The sequence below is a fragment of the Paroedura picta genome, chromosome 4, assembly GCF_049243985.1.
Source record: "Paroedura picta isolate Pp20150507F chromosome 4, Ppicta_v3.0, whole genome shotgun sequence".
NCBI classification, from domain to species: domain Eukaryota; kingdom Metazoa; phylum Chordata; class Lepidosauria; order Squamata; family Gekkonidae; genus Paroedura; species Paroedura picta.
In genome coordinates this window covers 38,775,638-38,795,498 of record NC_135372.1, presented here as the reverse complement: position 1 = coordinate 38,795,498, position 19,861 = coordinate 38,775,638, and the positions used below count along the sequence as shown (strand labels likewise).

At 49.8% G+C, this 19,861-nt stretch overlaps 1 protein-coding gene across 3 annotated transcripts in view; it reads left to right on the top strand.

The window, feature by feature from the left end:
- Nucleotides 1-3,733: 3,733 nt before the first annotated feature.
- Nucleotides 3,734-19,861, top strand: part of PAPPA2 (pappalysin 2) — a 133,318-nt gene continuing 117,190 nt past the window's right edge. The window contains exons 1-2 of one of the 3 annotated variants that reach the window (XM_077332507.1): nucleotides 3,734-3,752; nucleotides 6,966-8,005. In XM_077332507.1, coding sequence (XP_077188622.1) covers nucleotides 7,471-8,005 — 535 coding nt within the window. In that variant the 5' untranslated portion in view covers nucleotides 3,734-3,752; nucleotides 6,966-7,470. Of the gene's footprint in view, nucleotides 3,753-6,602; nucleotides 6,689-6,886; nucleotides 8,006-19,861 lie in introns of those variants that run through there. The other 2 variants (XM_077332508.1, XM_077332505.1) reach the window with 2 other exon arrangements.

Sequence of the window (19,861 nt, the reverse complement as noted above, 5' to 3'; positions counted from 1 at the left end):
GTCAACCTGGCTGGCAGCAAACGCTGGCAGCGGCTCATGGGAATTGTAGGCCATGGACATCTGGAGGACCACAGGTTGACTACCCCTGCTCTAAAGCAGACTTTTTTGACCTTTTGACTACAGAGGAGCCACTGAAATAATCTTTCAGGCTCCGAGGAAGCCCCAGAAGTGGTGTCAGCTGGCCACGCCTCCCTGCCACGCCTCCAGAAGTAACATGTCACCAGAGGTGACATTGCTACCCGCATGAACAGGCAGGCTCGAGGAGGACTAAGGGGGGAGATTCCCCGGTCCTCCACATGCAGACAGCTGGGCGACCTTGAGCCAGTCACAGTTCTCTTAGAGCTGTTCTTACAGAACAGATCACTCAACCTCACCTACCTCACAGGGTGTCTGTTGTGGGGAGAGAAAGGGAGACTCTTTTGGGTAGTAAAAATCGGTATACCAAAAATCAGCTCTTCTTCACCTCTTCTTCCTTAAGAGGATATCCCTGGACCCAAATGACCTGAACTACCACCCACCTGGTGATTGACATTCCATTCCTGGCCAAGGTACTTCAGCAGGTGGTTGCTCTGTAGCTTCAAGAGGTTTCGGATGATAAAAGGTTATCCAGATTTTGGATTTGGGGGCTGGGTATAGGCTAGAAACCACCTTAATCACCTTGACATACTGCCTTCCTTGGGAGAGTGATGGAGGAGTGCATTCCTGCTGATTCTCCTGTACCAGGTAGCTAACTTGCTAATGCCTTATCCTCCCTTCCCATCTCCCAATCACACTTCCACCATCTTCTTGATGGCATCACAAGAAGCTTCCCTTTTGTTTCTCTGGTTCCTTTCTCTCAAACCCACTCTGGGGCTGGGCTTTAGCTCAGTGGTCGAGAATCTGCTCTGCATGCTGAAGTCCCCCTGGTTGATCCCTGCTGTCTCCAGTGGACAGGACCAGGTGATGTGAAATACTCTGACTGGAGAGCTGCTGCCTGCCTGAGTAGACAATACTGATTTTGATGGATGAATGATCTAGGTGGCTTCCTTTGTTTACCTACTATACCAAGGCAGCTCGAACCATTCCCTCCCTCCTATACCAGGCAACTTGTCTTGGGTTTCCTCAGTGCTGTGAATGGTGAAATGACTTGTTCCCCATGAATCTCCACAGCTGACTGCTCCTTCTTGTCTGAGTAGTCTTATGGTGGGTAAGACTTTGGGTTTTCATAGCAGGGTTGGAGTCTTGTTCTACACCGGTCTCTCTCTGTAACTCCTTCCTTCTCTCTGTATCATCCATCCATCCATCCATCCATCCATCCATCCATCCATCCATCCATCCATCCATCCATCCATCCATCCATCCATCCATCGTTTTGATTTATATGACTGCCGCTCTCAGCGAATTGGTTCGCAGCGGTTTATAAGTATGTATGTCTCGGGCAAAATGAATGTGTGTTTCTATATATCTGAGTAAATGAAGTCTTAAAAAAAAATTGTTGCTGTTTAGCCTTTTGCATACTCCAGTGTAGTCAGAGCAGAACTCTTCTCTCTGATAATGGGACTCAGTAATGTAGTTCAACCATCCGGCAGCTATCAGAGGAAGAAGTAGGTGAGGAAATCATATTTGGGTATGACTCATGACCACCCACCATGTATAAAAAGCCCAGTCTTATTTGAAGAAGAAGAAGAGTTGGTTCTTATATGCAGCTTTTCTCTACCTGAAGGAGGCTCAGAGCGGCTTACAGTCGCCTTCCCATTCCTCTCCCCACAACAGACACCCTGTGAGGTGGGTGAGGCTGACAGAGCTCTTATATCACTGCTCGGTCAGAACAGTTTTATCAGTGCCGTGGCGAGCCCAGCTAGTTGCATGTGGGGGAGCACAGAATCCAACCCAGTATGCCAGATTAGAAGTCCGCACTCCTAACCACTACACCAAACTGGCTCTGACTTTGGGTATTTGAGACCCATTCCCCAGCCTTGTATAAAAAGCTCACTGTCAGATGAGGAGTGCTGGGAGATATTTGATTAGACCAGCTTTTTTCAAATTTTTAACCCTTGAGAAACCTCTGAACATTCTTCAGGCTTTGAGAAACCCCAGAAGTCCTGCAATTGTGCAGAATATGGTTGGGAAGCAGAGCTGTGGACACGCTCACCCATGGCCCCTTCCCTTCCTACTCCCTCCAGGCCCATCCATGGCCATTTTGGGAGGGGGAGAGCAGGTCAACCTGACCAAATATGGTCATACCACCCAATAAATGTTTAACAAATCTTAAAAGTATATAAAATTATTTAATTCCCACCTGCTCAGGAAACCCTTCCAGGGCCATCAAGAAATCCCAGAGTTCCACAAAACACTGGTTGAGAAAGCCTGGATTAGACCAACAGGAATTACTTTGGAAAGCTGGACCGGGGGAACTTCCGGTCATGGAATCAAGTACTTGATATACCAAAGTTCTGTGTTCTGTAACTGAGTTTTTGGACTGTTTTGGCCTTTGACACCACCTTCTTTCCAGGTCTCTCCCCACCACTTCCCTAAGCTTGTCCCTGACTCCCTGTCTCTTTGTATACACTGAGAGGTCTACATCTAAGGCTGCAGGTTCATTCCAGGGGGTCCAAGGCTGAGCAAAGTCTAATCATCCTGAATGCAATACCGGGCATTTATTTGACAAATGCTGTGTGTGTGTGTGTGTGTGTGTGTAGGTGTGGGGGACAAGCAGGCAGCCCTTCTCACCTGTTCTTTCCAAATCACTCTCTTGTTTCAAGGCTTCCCCTCCCCATGAATTCAAGGTTGAGAATAGCTGGGGGGGGGGTGTCCAACCACACAGCCAGTGTACCTCCAGTTATGTCCATCCCACAACACCTTGACTTTAAGCACAAGTAGGCTGAGAATCTGTCAGTTTCCAGACACCAAAGCAGAGAGGAGTTGTCTTTTGACAACGGATTTGTGTGTGGCCTTGTACCTTCTCACTGCTTAGTTGCTAAAGAACGCCCCCCCCGCTTCTGGGGCTCAGCTCCTCCTCCCCCTTCTTCTGAGACCCAGATTCAAATCCCTTCCCCCTCTTTCCCCAGCTGAAGAACTTCTCTGTCCTTATTTGCCCTCCCTTGTAATGCCTTGTTTACCCCCCCACACCCTGTTTACCCAGTCTTTCAATCCAAATTTACCTGCCTGGAACCAGGGATAGAAGCAACCCCTCCTTGGCTCAGGAGCTCTCTCTCTCTCTCTCTCTCTCTCTCTGCCTATCTGTCTCTCCTTTCATCCTTTGAACCATTCCCAGCCCCGTCACCCTCTCTTCTCTCTCTCCCCCCCCAACTTTCCAACAGAAGAAGAAAACATCCCAGCAGCAGCGCCCGCTGTGTTTTCTTCAAGTGGATGATGTGAAAGTCTTGTACCCTAGAAGGGGCCTCCCAGCCTCGCGCTGGCAACCTTGCTCTGGTCTGATTGCCACAGATAGTGTGTTTGGAGCGAAGAAACAAGAGTGGTTCGGTCCCCCCCCCCCCCCGAAGTTCACGGTCGAGATTTCAAAACAGATTGCCGGGCCTAAGCAGACCCCCTTGCTCGCTTGACCAACACGGAGAAAGACCTTGTAATAAACAAGTAACTTTCCCTCCAGTCTCTCTCTCTCTCTCTCCCCCCCCCTCCTTAAATGGGTTGCTTTTGGCAGAGGCGCTGGCTTTTCGTTTGGCACCACGGGTGGGTTTTCTATGCCTTTTTTCCCCCCCTTTCAAAATACAGTTGAGAGTCTCCTCTCGGGGCGGTGATGTGATGTGCGTGGGGTAAGTCCGGGACTGGGGAAAGCCAGGGGGCAGCATCTGCTTCCAATGCGGAAGTTTGGATGTCGTTTACCTTGCCTGCTCCTGTCAAACAGAAGGGACTGCAGATTAGGGGGGGGGGGCACTTTGAGCCTGGTGCAGAAGGAAAGCAGGGGGGAGGGAGCCTTTGCACCGGCTGGCTGGGTCAATTGAACACGGAGGAATGGCGAGGTTATTGATAGGGGGCTGGTTCCTCCCCGCTTAGGAGGGACAGGGGGAAGGTTAGAAAGGAGTGGCAGGGCAGTGGGAGGTATGATCACAGCAAGACTTACGGCAGGAGAGAAACTCCCAGGCACTGGGACTAGTGCAAAAAGATACACACCCAGAGACAGTTTGGTGTAGTGGTTAGGAATGCATTAATGTCAGGGCTCTCTCAGCCTCACCCACCTCGCAGGGTGTCTGTTGTGGGGAGAGGAAAAGGAAGGAGAACGTAAGCCACTTTGAGACTCCCTCGGGTAGAAAAAAGTGGCATATAAAGAACCAACTCTTCTTCTACTTCAGTAATATCAGGGCTCTCTCAGCCTCCCCTCCCTCACAGGACGTCTGTTGTGGGGAGAGGAAAGAGAAGGAGATTGTAAAGTGCTTTGAGCCTCCTTCAGGGAGAGAAAAGTGGCATATAAGAACCAACTCTTCTTCTTTTCCTTCTTCGCTGGCTGGGGATATGTGTAAACCCCCCCCCCCCCCCAAAAAAGCTTCTTCTTCTTGCCTGATGTAGATTTCTGCTCAACTGGAAAGCTGGCTTTCATGGGCCAATTCTCACTCTGGATCTGAAGCAGGTGGGAAGAATTCCTTGGGGGGGGGCACAATCTCAGCAAGGCTCAGATGGGGATGGCCTCAACAGGGGTCTGGTGCCTTAATCAGGGAGATGCTGCTGGACAGTGGCAAGAATGGGAACCGGCTGGGCAGCGGTGCTTGGTGCACTGGAGCATGCCAGTATGGAGGCAAGGGCACTGTTATGTGCCAGAAGCACCGCGGTTATTAATTCCAGGATCTACCAGTAGAATTTTGCTATTGTTCTGTGCAACTCCCCCCCCACCCCTTGCAACAGTTCAATTAGGGCTGCCAGCTCTGGGTTTGGAAATGCCTGGAGATTTTGGGGGTGGAGCTGGGTGGGATTTGGGGCAGGGGGGAGTTCCGTGGAGTAGAATGCTACGGAGTCCACCCTCTAAAGCAGCCATTTTTTCCCAGAGAGCTGATCTCTGTTGCCTGGAGATGAGCTGCAAAACCAGGGTTCCCCGGATCCCACCTGGAGGATTGGCATCCCTAGATACAGCCCAGCCACAGGTGTGTGAAGGATTTGCTTGGCACAGGATCATGGAGACAAAGCGTTTGAACGAAAGGGGTGTTGACAGGTCTCATGTGGAACGCAGTGTGTGTGTGGGGGGGAAGCGTTTCTGGGACCCCCCCCCCCACCTTGACATTTTATTACCCACCTGCAACGAATGGGCAAAGGGCTTACATTATTGTGAAAGGGAAAGCTGATCCAGTTGGCTCCTCCCCGTTTGCTTAACTCGAACCTCCAGCCGCCCTTCCCCCTCGGGTTGCCAACTCTGGGATGGGGGGGGGAAATCCCCTGGAGAGTTTTGGAGGCAGATCCTGGGGAGGGCGGGGCTTGAGGAGGGACCTCAGCCGTAGAGCCCCGCCCACCCTCCCCCAGGCCGTTATTTTCTCCCGAGGGACCGGTCTTCGCAGTCTGGAGGGCTCTCGCAAAAGCGGGAGGCCTCCAGGCCCCGCCTGGAGGTTGGCAACCGCGCTTCCAGCAGAGAGCCGCCCGGGCCTTGGTATCCTTGGCTTCAGCACAGGGGTGGCCCCGTCCTCTTCCTCCCACCCTGCGGCTTGTTTTGGCGCGTCTGGCTCCCCGCGCGTCCCCGCCCCGCCCTCGTCTCGCGGATGGTCCGGGCCGGGTCCGGCGCAGCTCTCCTCCCCCCCCCCCCCCGGCGCTTGGCACGCCCCCTCGCCTCGCCTCCTGCCAGCCTCGGCGAGTCGCCCTTTAAGAGGCTCCAGCGCTTGATCACGATCAAAGGGCCGAAACGCAGACCCGTCCGGAAGCAGCAGCGGCGGCAACAATAGGGGAGCCGAGGGGGTATAACGCCGCCCCCCCTCCCAGCCGCGCTCAAGCGGCGATCCGCCAAAGCGAAACCAGCAGGGCAGGGGAGGGGAAGTTTTGAAACAAAATCGGTGCCCGCAAGCCTTGCAGCGGGCTTCGCTCTACGGAGAAGCGGTCCTCCGCGCTCTTTCGCCTGCTGGGAGCGAGGGCCGTCTGGTGCCCCCGCCCGTCCCCTTGCTGCAGCCGTCTCCATTCACTGCAGTGGGTCTGGCCCCGAGCAGCTTTCAAGCGCCTTCCCTTCGATCTTTCTATGGAAGAGGCTCTCTCTTGCTGGGAAAAATTGTGCCGCTCCTAAGCACCCCCGAATGGGGAGAGAGCGCTGCTAGGAGAGCGGATCGCCAAGTCGACACCACGGGGCTGCACCTGCGCCAAGAGGCGCCGCTGAAGGATGCGCTCCGTGCAGCTCCGTGGCGTTGCCTTCCCCTCTGCTCCGCCACCCCTTTAGCGCCACTGTGGTTCTATCGAAAGTCAAACCGGCCCTCGTGGGAAGACAAGTTCCAGGTGAAATCGGTGGCTTCCCTAGCTCCTCGGGGTGTGTGTGTGTGTGTGTGTGGATCTCGGTGGCCACACACTCCTTAAACTTCGAATCCAGACCCATTTCCACGGGAAAAGCCCCCACTCAGCCCTGCTCCACTTAATCCCGTAGGGCTTTCTTCCAATCCTTTCAGGCTGCCCGCTCGGCAGGGCGATCTTTGGCAGCGCGAACGGAGCGAGAGTAGGAAACGGACCCATATACTCTCCCCCCCCCTCGTGGATTGGGCAGTAATAACACGCCAAGGATGGCCACCTAGGAGTAAGCCCAACCGATTAGCTTGGTCCTTACTCCCAAGGAAGCGTAGGTGGGGATCGGGCCGCGCAACCCCGGCCGCCACCTCCCCTGAAGCGCACGGGGAGGAGAAAGCAGAGCGGGAGGGCGGGGGCGAGGGCCGGGCGGCGGAGTGATGCTCAGAATTTATGAGTTCGGGTCTCACCCGCATCAGTCCTCCTCCCATAAAGGCGAGAGGGAGAGCGAAAGCGTCTCCAGACCCGTGCCCCCTTGGCTGATCGCCTCCGCTGCTCTTCCTTCTTAGGACTCCGCCCGGCGCGAAGGGAAAGCCCGCTCCAGGCTGCGCATCACCTGCAAGGACCTCGAGGGTCCCCTCGGTGGAGCGTACGGAGCCCGAGGAGGGGCGGAAGAAGGAGGCTGAGCGCCGGGTGCTGAGGCGCCCGTGGGCTCCAAACGCGGCTGTTTGGAACAGGGAGAGGCGGCATTTGCGCCCGAGAGGCAGAGGGATCCAGAGCGGACCCGGCGGACGATGAACCAGGAGCGCCGTCGATGATGCCCTCCGCTGGCCCAAGTTCCGTGGCATAATCGTGCGCGGGGAAACGGGCGCCGTCCGAAGATCTCCGCCGGCAGGACGATGCCCAGGCGGGCCATCGCTGCCAGGGGTGCCGGGCAGAAGGGCTGGGCGCGCCGTCTAACGTAAGGCGGAGGCGAGCGGCCGAGGGCGACCCAGGGGCCGGGGCGCGATCCATGTGAAAGGCGTCGTCGAGCGAGCAGCCAGGAGCCGTTCCGAGGCAGCCGCCCGCCGGAGGATGGCGCGCCCGGCCGTGGCGCCGCTGGCCGCCGCTCTGCTGGTGGCGGCCGCCGCCTTGTGCCTGCTGGTCGCGGCCCGCTCCGACTCCGAGGCCTGGGGGAAGAGGCAGAGAGAGCCGCGGGCGTCGGGCTCCCTCGACGGGCAGCGCTGCTGGCTGCGCAGGGCGCGCTCGACGGCCGCGCCCCCACAGCACCCCTATGCCAGCTACCCGCCTCCGGCGACCGGCCGGGGCCCAGCGCGGGGTGCCAGGCCCCTGCGGCCTAGGCGCGCTCGGCGCTCGGACGGCGGCGGCAGCGTGGAAGACACGTGGGGGGACAGCAACGCCTTCCCGCTGCGCCAGCGCGCCGGGGCCGGCCTGTACGCCCAAGCGCCGGGGCCTGCCTTCGCCTCGGTGGCCGCCCTCTACTTCTCCGGCGGGAGGGAGCAGCTGCTCTTGCGCCCGGGAGTCGTCGCCGAGCTGCCCCGCGAGCAATTCACCGTCGAGGTGTGGGTGAAACCCGAGGGAGGCCAGAGCAACCCGGCCGTCATCGCAGGTAAACGGGGAGGTATGTCGGGGGCGGGCGGGACCGATTTGGAGGGGAAAGGAGCCGGCCGGGAAGATCCGTGGCGAAGTTTCGACGTGGGGAAGTCGGAAGTGAGTCTTCCCGACGTTTCTCTTGAGAACACGCAGGCAAGGGGCTGCCTTTCCCCCGAGGCCGCCTCACTTACGTGAGGCTGCAAACCTCAGGAGAACCAGCGTCGTGTGGAGGTTTCGAGTGGCAGCCTCCTATCTGGAGAACTGGCTTTGATTCCCCGCTCCTCCACAGGCAGCCAGCTGGGTGACCTTGGGCCAGTCACAGTTCTCTTAGAGCGGTTCTCACTGAAGAGTCCTGTCAGAGCTTTTTTGGCCTCACTTATCTCACAGGGTGTCCGTTGTGGGGAGAGGAAGGGTGCTTGTAAGCCGCATTGAAACTCCTGCAGGTAGTGAAAAGCAGGCTATAAGAAAGTCTCCTTATTCCTTAGACGTGCTTATTAAGTTCTGTGGACTTCAACTGGAAGAACAGTGTTGTCACCCCCCCTTGCTATCCTTAACTCTAAAAAATACATTATTTGCAGGCAATATTTGTTTGGTCCGACAGGGCTCGGTGGTAGGCAGTGCCATCAAATTGCAGCTGAATTATGTGACCCCAAAGGGCTTTCAAGGCAAGACCCTGCCTCTGTGTCAAGACCCTGGGCTTCCTTGGTGGTCTCCCGTCCAAAGAGCCAACCCTGCTCCGTTTTCCAGATCTGATGAGATCAGGCTAGCTGGTCCATCAAGGTCAGGCATCCAATGGGGCTTCCTCCCAGGTCTTTCGGTGCATAGCATAACAGCCTTTGTGCATGACCTTTTGGGGTGATGTCTCTGGCCAATGGAAACAGCTTAAGTATCCTACAGAGTAAGTATGTAGTGTCAAATGCTTAAGTTGGGTGAGCAGCAATGGAGGGCACAGGATAATTTTGCTTGTGGGAGAAAATTCAGAACTGGCCAGTTTAGGGGACCGCATCCCCTCCGTCACAGGTCATCATGATCGGTCCTGGGATGCTGGCACCTCTTACCAAACACCTTGCGCTTGCTTGCAGCTTTAGGTTACTGTACTAGACAGGTTATGGAGGAAAGGAGAGAGATGCTTAAAGGGGAGGGGGAAAAACTCCACATGGCACTGAAATACAATGTGATTCTAGACTGCCCAGGAGATTTGAAAGGCTAAGCTACTTAGAAGGGATCCTTCCCCCCTCCCCAGAGGTTGCTCTAAAAATATGATTGACATCTGTTGACACAAGCCACCTAGAGTCATAAAGTTGGGAGGCCATCTAGTCCAACCCCATGCCCAATGCAGGATCAGCCTAAAGCAGCCAGGATAAGTAGCTGTCCAGCTGCTGTTTGGAGACTACCAGTGTGTGTGTGTGTGTGTGGGGGGGGCTCACTACCTCCTTAGGCAGCCAATTCCACTGCTGAACTACTGACTGTGAAAAGTCTTTTCCTGATATTTGGCTGATATTCTCCACATAGTTTAAACCTGTTACTGCAGGTCCTATCCCACAGGAACTGCCCACCCGAACCATTCCCTGCCCTCCTCCAACCTTTCAAATTCTGGCCTAAGAGGGATGTCCTGGTGCTCTCCTGCCCTGCCATAGGAAGAGTAATTCCCAAGCTACGATAGCACTTTCATTCTGCAGGACATTATGTACTGATGTGTTGCAATTTTGTTCTCCCTTTCCTCCTAGAAGCTCCGTGTCCTGCACCTTCCGTTTATATCCTCATTCCAATCTGTTTAGGTAGGTCATGCTCACAGAGTGTGGCTGGAACCTGAGTCTTATTCCAGATCCTTGTTTGGTACTGTTAATCCAAGACCACGGTGGCACATGAAGTACATGGATATGTGTGTGCCCATTTTGCAACCAGCCAGATGTTTGTCCTGCTACCTCTAGAGCCACAAAAGAATCCCAGAACTAAGAAGCACAACAGAGTGCTTAGCACGTTTCGATACCCAGGTTACCTCTCTAAAATGAGCCTGCAGGGTTCAGATGGGGCAATCTGAATGAAACATTGTTCCAGTAAAAGCTTGTTGGAATTAATGTTCTTAGACTGGATCAATTCTGCTCAGGGTTGCCTGGTAAGAATCTCATCTCAAAAACTAAAAGAGGGGGAGGAACTAGAACTGGAACCCAAAAATCCCAATGGGTAACAGTTAGGACCTACAAAGGTTTGAATGTCTGTATTGTTTTTAAAATTCACTCATTGCAATCCATGCACTAATGAGGAAACACACCACTGAAAATTGTGGGCAGCTTTTGCAAGAGAGCTAATGACTGAAAACTAGACATCTTCTTTCATTACGTGACTATGGTACTTTACAGCTCTTACTTTGGAGCTTTTATTGGCTGTTGTATGTATTTTATATGTGTTAAGAACTGGTGTTTGTTAAGACCAGGGCTTTGAAGAAGTGCTGAAATGCATCAGTCTTTTGGTTCACATAGTGCATAGTGGTTTGCAATAGCCTATGGGCTGGACATATGTTTTTAATTCCTATAGTTGTTTTTTTTTAAATTGTGCACAATAAAAGTAGTATAATTTTAACAACAATACAGAACATTCAACCTTTGTAGGTTCTAACTGTTACCCGTTAAGAATCCCATCTCACCTGTAAATGCTAGAACTGTGTACCTTTTTTAAAAAGAGGAAAGTAATTCTTCTCATGATGCTGAATTTTGCATTCAATGTTAAATATCCTATGGATATGGATCCATAGGAAACAGAGTCATGTGAGGTGCTGTCAGGTTGCTACTAACTTGATATCACTTCTTGTTGTTAACAACCTTACTCCCGTCTTGCAAACTGAGGACTGTGACTCAGTCCAGCCATGAATCCATCCGTCACTTGTTGGCTCTTCCTCCTTTCCTGCTGCCTACATTTCTTCCTTCCGTCATTGTCTTTTCTGATGAGGCTTGTCTTCTCATAATGTGACAGAAGTATGACCATCTCAATTGAGTCCTTTTAGCTTCTAGTCATAATAAAATCAGAGTCCAGTAGCACCTTTAAGACCAACAAAGATTTATTCAGGACATGAGCTTTCGAGTGCAAACACTCTTTGTCAGACAATGATCTTCTTACATGACAGGGAATATATAGCAAAAATCAATTCTTCTAGTCATAGTTCAGGCTGGATTTGATCTAGAAGCTGCTGATTTGTCTTTTGGGTGATCTAGGAAGAAGAAGAAGAAGACTTGGTTCTTATATGCCACATTTTTTCTCCCCACAACAGACAGCCTGTGAGGGAGGTGAGGCTGAGAGAGCCCTGATATTACTAAAGAAGAAGAAGAGTTGGTTCTTATATACCGCTTTTCTCTACCTAAAGGAGTCTCAAAGTGGCTTACATTTGCCTTCCCTTTCCTCTCCCCACAACAGACACCCTGTGAGGGAGGTGAGGCTGAGAGAGCCCTGATATTACTCTGGTCAGAACAGCTTTATCAGTGCTGTGGTAAGCCCAAGGTCACCCAGTTAACTGCATGTGGGGGAGGAGCGGGGAATCAAACCCGACTCACCAGATTAGAAGTCCACACTCCTAACCACTACACCAAGCTGTCTACCAGATCTGTAAAACCTCCGATGAGGCAATTGAAAAGAATCAACTTTCTTCCTGTCATCTTTCGTCATTGTCCGGCTTTCCCATCCACCCATAGAAATGGGAAATACCATGGCATGAATTAAATGTATCTTGGCTGCCGGTGACTCATCCTTCCACTTAAGGATGTTCCCCAGCTCCTTCCTTTCTCAGTCACCTCCTGATTTCTTGGTTGGAGTCGCCCTTTTGGTTGATGAACAGAAAAGGAACAGACAAGGTTGGACCCTTTCAGGTTTTTCATCACCCACCGTGAAGTCGTGTGTCCTCCCCCCAACTGTCATTACTTTTGAATTGTTGGAGGCTTTCATGACCAGAGTCCACTGGTTGTGGTGGGTTTTCAGGCCTGTGTGGCTGTGGCCTGGTAGTTTTAGCCCCTGATGTTTTGCCAACCGCAGTTACTGGAGAAACTTTCTGGGACGAAAAATACAAGACCATGGTCACACAGCCCAGAAAACCCTTAACAGACTGTCATTACTTGTGTCTCCTTGGAGTTCAGCTATGATCCTGCTTTTGTGCTTGCCGCTTTAAGACGCCATTTCAGATCTTCACTGTTTTCTGTCAGGAATGTGGTGTCATCTGCATGTTTCAAATACTCCTTCTGTCAGTTTCACTCCACTTCCATCTGAATCATGGGTAGTCAAACTGTGGCCCTCCAGATGTCCGTGGACTACAATTCCCACGAGCCCCTGCCAGGGAACACTGGCAGGGGCTCATGGGAATGGTAGTCAATGGACATCTGGAGGGCCGCAGTTTGACTACCCCTGTAAGTTCTGCATAGAGATAGATGGGGCACATTTACGTAGATTTGAAACACAGAGTTCTCTTCATGGCAGGCTTTCTCAACCAGGCTTCTATGAAATTCTGGGGTTTCTTGGTGGCCGTGAAAGAGTTTCCTGTATGGGTGGGAGTTAATTCATTTTTAATATATTTTTAAAAAATTGTTAAACATTTATTGGGTGATATAACGTGATAGGGTCATGTCAACCCATGCCCCCCCATGACTCATTGAAGGCCCTGGATGGAGTGGGTAGGGGAGGGCCCTTGGGTGGACATGTAGATATCTATGCTTCCTAACCACATTCTGCATAATCACACCACTTCTGGGGTTTCTCAAAGCCTGAAGAATGTTTCAGAGGTTTCTCAATGGTCGAAAAACTGAGAAAGGCTGGCTGTTTGACAGTCTTTCATTCCCTTCAAAGGATCAGACTTACATGTCTTGCTCCAGAACACTTTCTTAAATCCATGTTGCAGTACCTAGCAATGTTGTGGGAAAAGAGCATCATGGGATACCTTGTAGCTTGCCACCTTATCCTATGACACATGGTCCTTCACACATCAGAATGCTGTGCAGGTGGTCCTAAGTGGTATCTTTTCAGATATCCAGCCAGAATGACCAATGGAAAACCTTCCCCATCTTCTGAAATGCAGACCCTCAGACTGTAAAGAGTAAGACATGACCCCCCTCCCCCGATGGTCAGCCATCCCTGGCTTGGCTCCACTGGGGCATTTCTTTGGACAGAAATATTTACACTTCCCTTACAACCCAAAATGTGCCCTGAATGCTGTTTTTTTTTTTTTTTGGGGGGGGGGGTTGGCCTGCAGTGGGATCAGGCTGGGAGAAGTTGTGGATCTGAGCCCCTGTGCGGTCACAGGTGGGATCTCAGGGCTGGCAGTGGGTTTATGTGTGGGTGCCAGTGGTATGAACAGATGGCTGCATATGTGTTGATGGTAATGCCTATGATTATAGCTGGGTGACCTCTGACTTCTCACAGATCTCTTAGAGCTGCTCTCACAGAGCAGTTCTCTCAGAGCTCTCTCAGCCCCACCAATATCACAGGGTGCCCATTGTGGGGAAAGGAAGGGAAATTTGGTTGTAAGCTGCTTTGGGACACCTTCAGGTAGTGAAAAGTGGGGTATAAAAAAACAGCTCTTCTCTCTTTGCATGGTTGCACAGTTCAAGTGGCAAGTCTGGGTTTTTGCCAAATGTCCAGTTTTTTGGAGGGGGCAAGTTTTACAGCAGGATCCAGAAGGGTATATAGGATCGAGTCATTAAGGCTCTGCTCTATCCCAGTTAAGTAATACCTGTTCTTTTTGTTCAGGGATTGGATTTTTTTACAGTGGATATTTATGAGCCGCTCTCTTATGCAGATAGCTCCTAGGATACGTTGAGGCTGCAACTGTGCAGTAAGCAAGGGACTTTCCTAATAATTCCCAAAGTCTTCCACTGCTCCTGCTCTAGATGCAGAACGGAGTCATCATTCCTCAGAGGATGCTGCCTGTCACATTGCTGCATGAGTCACCGCTTTGGGTTTGCATCCATCCAATAGGAAAGCATGTCCAGGACAGTGACTCACGCAGAGGTGCAAGGATGAAGGGTTCCCTGTTTGTTTTCAAGTGAAATGCTCCTCTGATTTTATTGGGAACGGGGTTTGCCTCTCTTATCAGAAGTGTGAGAAATACTTGTCCGCCAGTCTCCCTGGAAGTGATCTTGTAGTAAACAAAAAAGCTCCGTGGTAATTCATTTTAGGAGCATTTTCCATTGTTTGGGATTCAAAGCCTGCCTTGGTAAATCTCAAGAGAGCAGGACGGGAACATATGCTTAAAAGTTCTTCCTCAGTGCCCCTTTGACCAGATGCTTCCTTCTACATTTCAAAACCCTATTTTAATACATATATTCCCTGATAATTCCCTGATGATCTTAATTATCTGATAACTATCTGATTATCTGAAGGTTCTTGATAATGCAGATGAAGAAACAACAGAAATTGTAGCAAAGTTCCTTTATGATGCTATAATGATTCGACCTGACAAGTATTAGTTATAGAATTTTGTGTTTGAATTCTGTAGTTCTATTGTTGATTTAATATTATGTTACTATTTTTTTTAAATAAAGGACTTGACTTGCTGAAATGCTTCGGACCTTGTCTGATCGCCACCAAATGTCAAATTATAACAGATCGATTCCCAAGGACCTGGAAAATCAGTGATAACCTCATTCTTTCAGTCCCCATGTAAAATCACGTAAGGACATAAGAAGAGCTTGCCTGATTGGTCCATCTAGTCTAGGGCTCTGTTTTGCTCAGAAACCAGGCAGTTTCTCTGAAGGGCCAAACCAACCCCTGCAGCTGTCTTCCAGCCCTCAGGTTTGTTGCTTCGGTATATGGAGGCTCTCTTCAGTTCCCATGGCTAATTGCCATTGATGGATCTGTGGAGATATAACGGAAGGGAATGATGCAAGCTGCTTCAGGTCACCGTTGTGGAGAGAGATGGGGTGTATATGTGGTGAATAGCTAAAGATGGGGGCAGATAAAAGGTGGGCGGGGGAAAGAAGGAAATAGAGAAGGGTGAGGATGTGGAGCCTGCCGGGAGTCAGGAGAGAGGAAATAGAGTGGGGGGAAAGATGTAGGGGGAACTGAGATGCCTCACACAAGTTTTAGTGCGTTCTGCACGATGTAATTGGCCGTGGGTCAACTATCAACATGCTGAGACTTTTCCTAGGGAGAGAGAGTCAGTGGTAGGGAAGAAAACCTGGAGCCGGGGAGGGGGGAATAAAGATAGGTTGGCTGGTAGAAGGGAAGAAGAGAAGGAAGCATGAAAAGGGGAGAGTCTGTAGGGGCTTTCAGGGAAGAGAAAGAGGAAAGAGTAGGTGAGGGGGAAAGGAGATGGCCCCTGCAAGTCGTCCTGAATCTCCTGTTTATATAGATCAGGCTTTCTCAACCAGGGCTTTGGGACACCCTGGGTTTTTTTTTATGGTTCTAGAAGGGTTTCCTGAATGGGTGGGAGTTAATTAATATACATATATTTAAAAATTGTTAAACATACAGCAGGTGATACGACCATATGTGGTCATGTCAACCCACCTGCCCCTCCTCAAATGGCCAATGATGGGCCTGGAGGGGGTGGGAAGGGCAGGGGCCCTGTGTGGGCATGTCTTCCTAGCCATATTTGCGCCACTTCTGAGGTTTCTTGAAGCCTGACAAATGTTTCAGGGGTTTCTCAACAGTAAAAAAAAAGTTGAGAAAGGTTGATAACAGATATACTTCTGTGCCCAGGCAGTACAGATTCTGTGCCAAGAAAATCCTGCAGCTTGAATAAATTAGGCAAGTTGAACAAACCAGCACGCTCCTACCGTTGTCCTGTTTTGTATAATGTTTTATTTTGCTCAACCTGGGATGCAGGGCAGAGCACTGACATTATGCTCCCTGGAACTCTTGTTTAGCCTCTCTGGCATTTGATGTTTCGGAAGGGGTTGCTCACAATCCTCCCAACAGTATCTTTGAAGCCATAAGAGGGTACACACGTAAGTACACACATACATACTTTAAAACATTATACCCTTCCTTTCCTCTTGGCTCAAGGTAGCTAAGGAGGAGTAATTGGAATAGTACGAGAAAAAACAGTTACAATTTATTTCTCTCCCTCGTGCCCCCAAAAGATGCTTACTGTTCATATCCCATCAAACCCTGGCAATCAAGTAAGCCTTGCAATACTTTTTAAAGACTTCCAACCAAGGGCTCCCCCATCTTCCATTCTGGAGAGCAGGTTCTCCAATCAGGACTACAAAATACTTGATGTAATGGTTAGGAGCGCGGACTTCTAATCTGGTGAGCCAGGTTTAATTCTGCAATCTTCCACATGAAACCAGCTGGGAAACCTTGGGCTAGCCACAGCCCTGATAAAGCTGTTCTGACCGAGCAGTAACATGAGGGCTCTCTCTTTGCCTCATGTACCTCACAGGGTGTCTGTTGTGGGGAGAGGAAAGGGAAGGCGAATATAAGCCGCTTTGAGACTCCTTTGGGTAGAGAAAAGCAGCATGAAAGAACCAGCTGTTCTTCTTCTTCCTCTTCTTCCTCTTCTTCCCAGAAGCTGACTTATGTACCTACACCACATATAGGGCTTTCCCCCTCTCCACATTTGCAGTGTATTTCCCTGCCTTGTTTATAGCTCATCAGATTCACATCTGGAGTGCTTGAAGGTGTAATATCAGGATAATGAATAATTTTGCACATATAACTTGTCGCTTCTCTGCCATTTGGGAGTCCTGCCTTAAGAGAGCCACCATGGTACAGAGATTAAGAGCAGTTGACTCTAAGCCAGAGATCTGGGTTTGATTCCCCACTTTTCCACATCCAGCCAGCTGGGTGACCTTGGGCCAATCACAGTTCTCTCTGAGCTCCCTCAGCCTCATGTACTTCACAGGGTGTCTGCCGTGGGGAGAAGAGATAGGAAGGGTAAGCTGCTTTGGGACTCCTTTAGGTAGTGAAAAGCAGGGTATAAAAAAACTCACAAAAGCTCATCTAAATACCCAATCACATAAGTGTGTAATGACAGCCTAAGAGCTCTTTCCCAGAAGGTGAAGCTGCTACTGGTGGTGAAAATTCGAAGTGGAGAGTTGGGGGTGGGTGGGTGGGTGGGGTGGCTTAACCATTTCTCTGCCCGTTCTTTCACTCTCCTTATTAATTCTTTGCTTCACTTGCGGCTTGTAGTCTAGTTTAGAGTTTTCAAATGCACCAAGTAGTCCTCCACCTGTTAGCAGAAGACCTTTTATCGACCAGGACGCCTTTCCTAGGTCATTTGTGTCCTGCCAGTGCATTGTGCTTCCATTTGTCTCTGGGCACTATCCTTAGAAGAGCCTCTTGTGGCGAAGAGTGGTAAGGCAGCAGACATGCAGTCTGAAGCTCTGCCCATGAGGCTGGGAGTTCAATCCCAGCAGCCGGCTCAAGGTTGACTCAGCCTTGCATCCTTCCAAGGTCAGTAAAATGAGTACCCAGCTTGCTGGGGGGTAAACGGTAATGACTGGGGAAGGCACTGGCAAACCACCCCGTATTGAGTCTGCCATGAAAACGCTAGAGGGCGTCATCCCAAGGGTCAGACATGACTCGGTGCTTGCACAGGGGATACCTTTACCTTTTTACTATCCTTAGATACTGTTACTCCTGCTCTGCTCTTTGAACAGTTTCATGGCTTTTGGATCACAGGCCCAATTGTGGCAGCACCTTGAAACATTGGCTGGTGTTTTGCTAAGTGGGAAGTCCAGAAAGAGAAGCAGCAGCCAAAAATGCTGCTCTAGCAACCACTGGGGGGCGCCCTTGCCGTAGGCAAAGGTAACTTGACTGGATTTTGCTAGCATAACTGGCACAAAGATTGTTCGACCGAATCCTGAACAACAGAAAAATGGGAAATGTGCAAGGCACCATTTTTGGCTTTTGGGACCACTGTCTGTCCATAGCAGCTTACAGCTTCTGGGAGGCTGGAAAGGATCTCTGCAGAACTTCAAAGATAGTCCACTGCCTTGCTTGTGTGGTTTGAAATCCATCTGCCCGGGGCAGCCCACCAGCCACGTGCCCAACCCCTTCTGTATTTTGCAGCCCAACCAAAACATGAAGGTCTGGCTAGCTCTCACTGGGTCGCTACAGACGACTGGAGAGCTGTCTTTCCCTTTGTGGGTCCAACATTTTGCACGGCACACTTGGACTCCCCAGTGCCTCTTTTCTGTGGAACCCCCTTCTCATTTTCCCTTGCAAATAATGATGGGAATGTGAACACCCAGGAAACTGCCTGATTCTGAATCAGACCGTTAGTCCATCCTGGTCAGGAATGACTCCATCTGTCCATGGGTCTCTGGGGTGTTAAGTAGAGGTCTTTCCCATCACCTGTTACCCAGTCCTTATAAAACTGGGGATGCCAGAGATTGAAAAAGCAAAAATAAAACAAGAGTGAGAAACTCAACAAGGAACAAGCAGCAAAATAAAATCAGAGTCCAGTAGCACCTTTAAGACCAACAAAGAAGAGTGCTTGCACTCGAAAGCTCACGACTTGAATAAATCTTTGTTGGTCTTAAAGGTCCTACTGGACTCTGATTTTATTAAGGAACAAGCAGTAAGTCACTGGGATGCCAGTATAATACAACAAAATAACCCGATGTAGTAAACAGACATCTAGGGAATTTTTAATCGTCAATAATTCCTTAATAATCAGAATTCTTAATCCCAACACATTTCACTGCATAGCTTTATCGAAGGATGTCAGGTTGTTTAAAAATATATGAAAGTATAATTAATAATTGTTCAAAAATTAATAACTGTATTAATGAATACGTAAGATTGTTTTCAACTGGGAACCTCAGTTGAGGAGTTCAATCTCCTAACAGAGAATCTAAAGAAAAATAGAACAATGGAAATATTCATCATTATAATGACATAGCATGAATATAAACCTTTGTGTTGCAAAAACAAAAATCTACCTGGTGTATATGGTTTTTTATCCTGAATACCGCTACAGCCAAGCACTGTAAAATTAAACAAAATAAAATAAGAAAACAAGAAAGACTAGTTATCTGTACAACGTGGTATAGAATTTCTAGGACCTTCTGGTCTTTCTTGTTTTCTTAATTTTATTTTGTTTAATTTTACATTTAAAAAGGCTTTATGAAACAGGCACGTATAGCTGGCCTCCTGTTGCCACGACCTTCACGACACTGTTCCGCTTTGCTCCTGCAGCGCTTCAGCGGATCACTTTTGTTAAAGGGCTACGAAAGAACTTTTATTATTAAGATTATTCTTTGTATTTCAGCTTTGCACTGACTCTTGTACTTCTTTCCTTCTCACCATATGTATTATTCATTATTCAGCTTTTGAAAAACTTATCAGGATTATCTAAAGATGGGCAAAATTGTGATCACTAATCTGAAAGCACTAATAAGGAGATATTCACACCACTATGCTTTTGAAGCATTCTTCCCGTACACACTGAGTACATTGGCTTCCAGGTTTCCCTGGTATTCTATTCATAGTTTCAGGTTGGTCTATGTACTCTCCCTCATTTTTTGGTATCTTTTGATACTGAATCGGATCATGAGGCTCCAGGGTGTTAGATAGAGTTCTTTCCCATTACCTACCTACCTGATCCTTTTTTAAACTGGAGATGCCAAGGATTGAACCCAGGACCTTCTGCTTGCCAGGCAGATACGTTCTACTACGGAACCGCATTCCCCCCCACCCCCGCTGGGTTGAGGTGGGGGGTCACCATGTGGGGTGATGGAATGATTACTTGGATTTTGATCGGTTTTTCAACCTTTTCTGTGTGTTTTCTTTACTTCTGTGTTCATGATTTTAGAGTGATCAAAAAACCATTGGCATCAAGGCATGGAGAGACTGAGACATTAACGCTGCCATTCCTAATACAGCAGGGCAGGAAGGACCTGAGGGGCACCTAGCTTAAATTCTAAACACCCATAAGGGTAGGAAG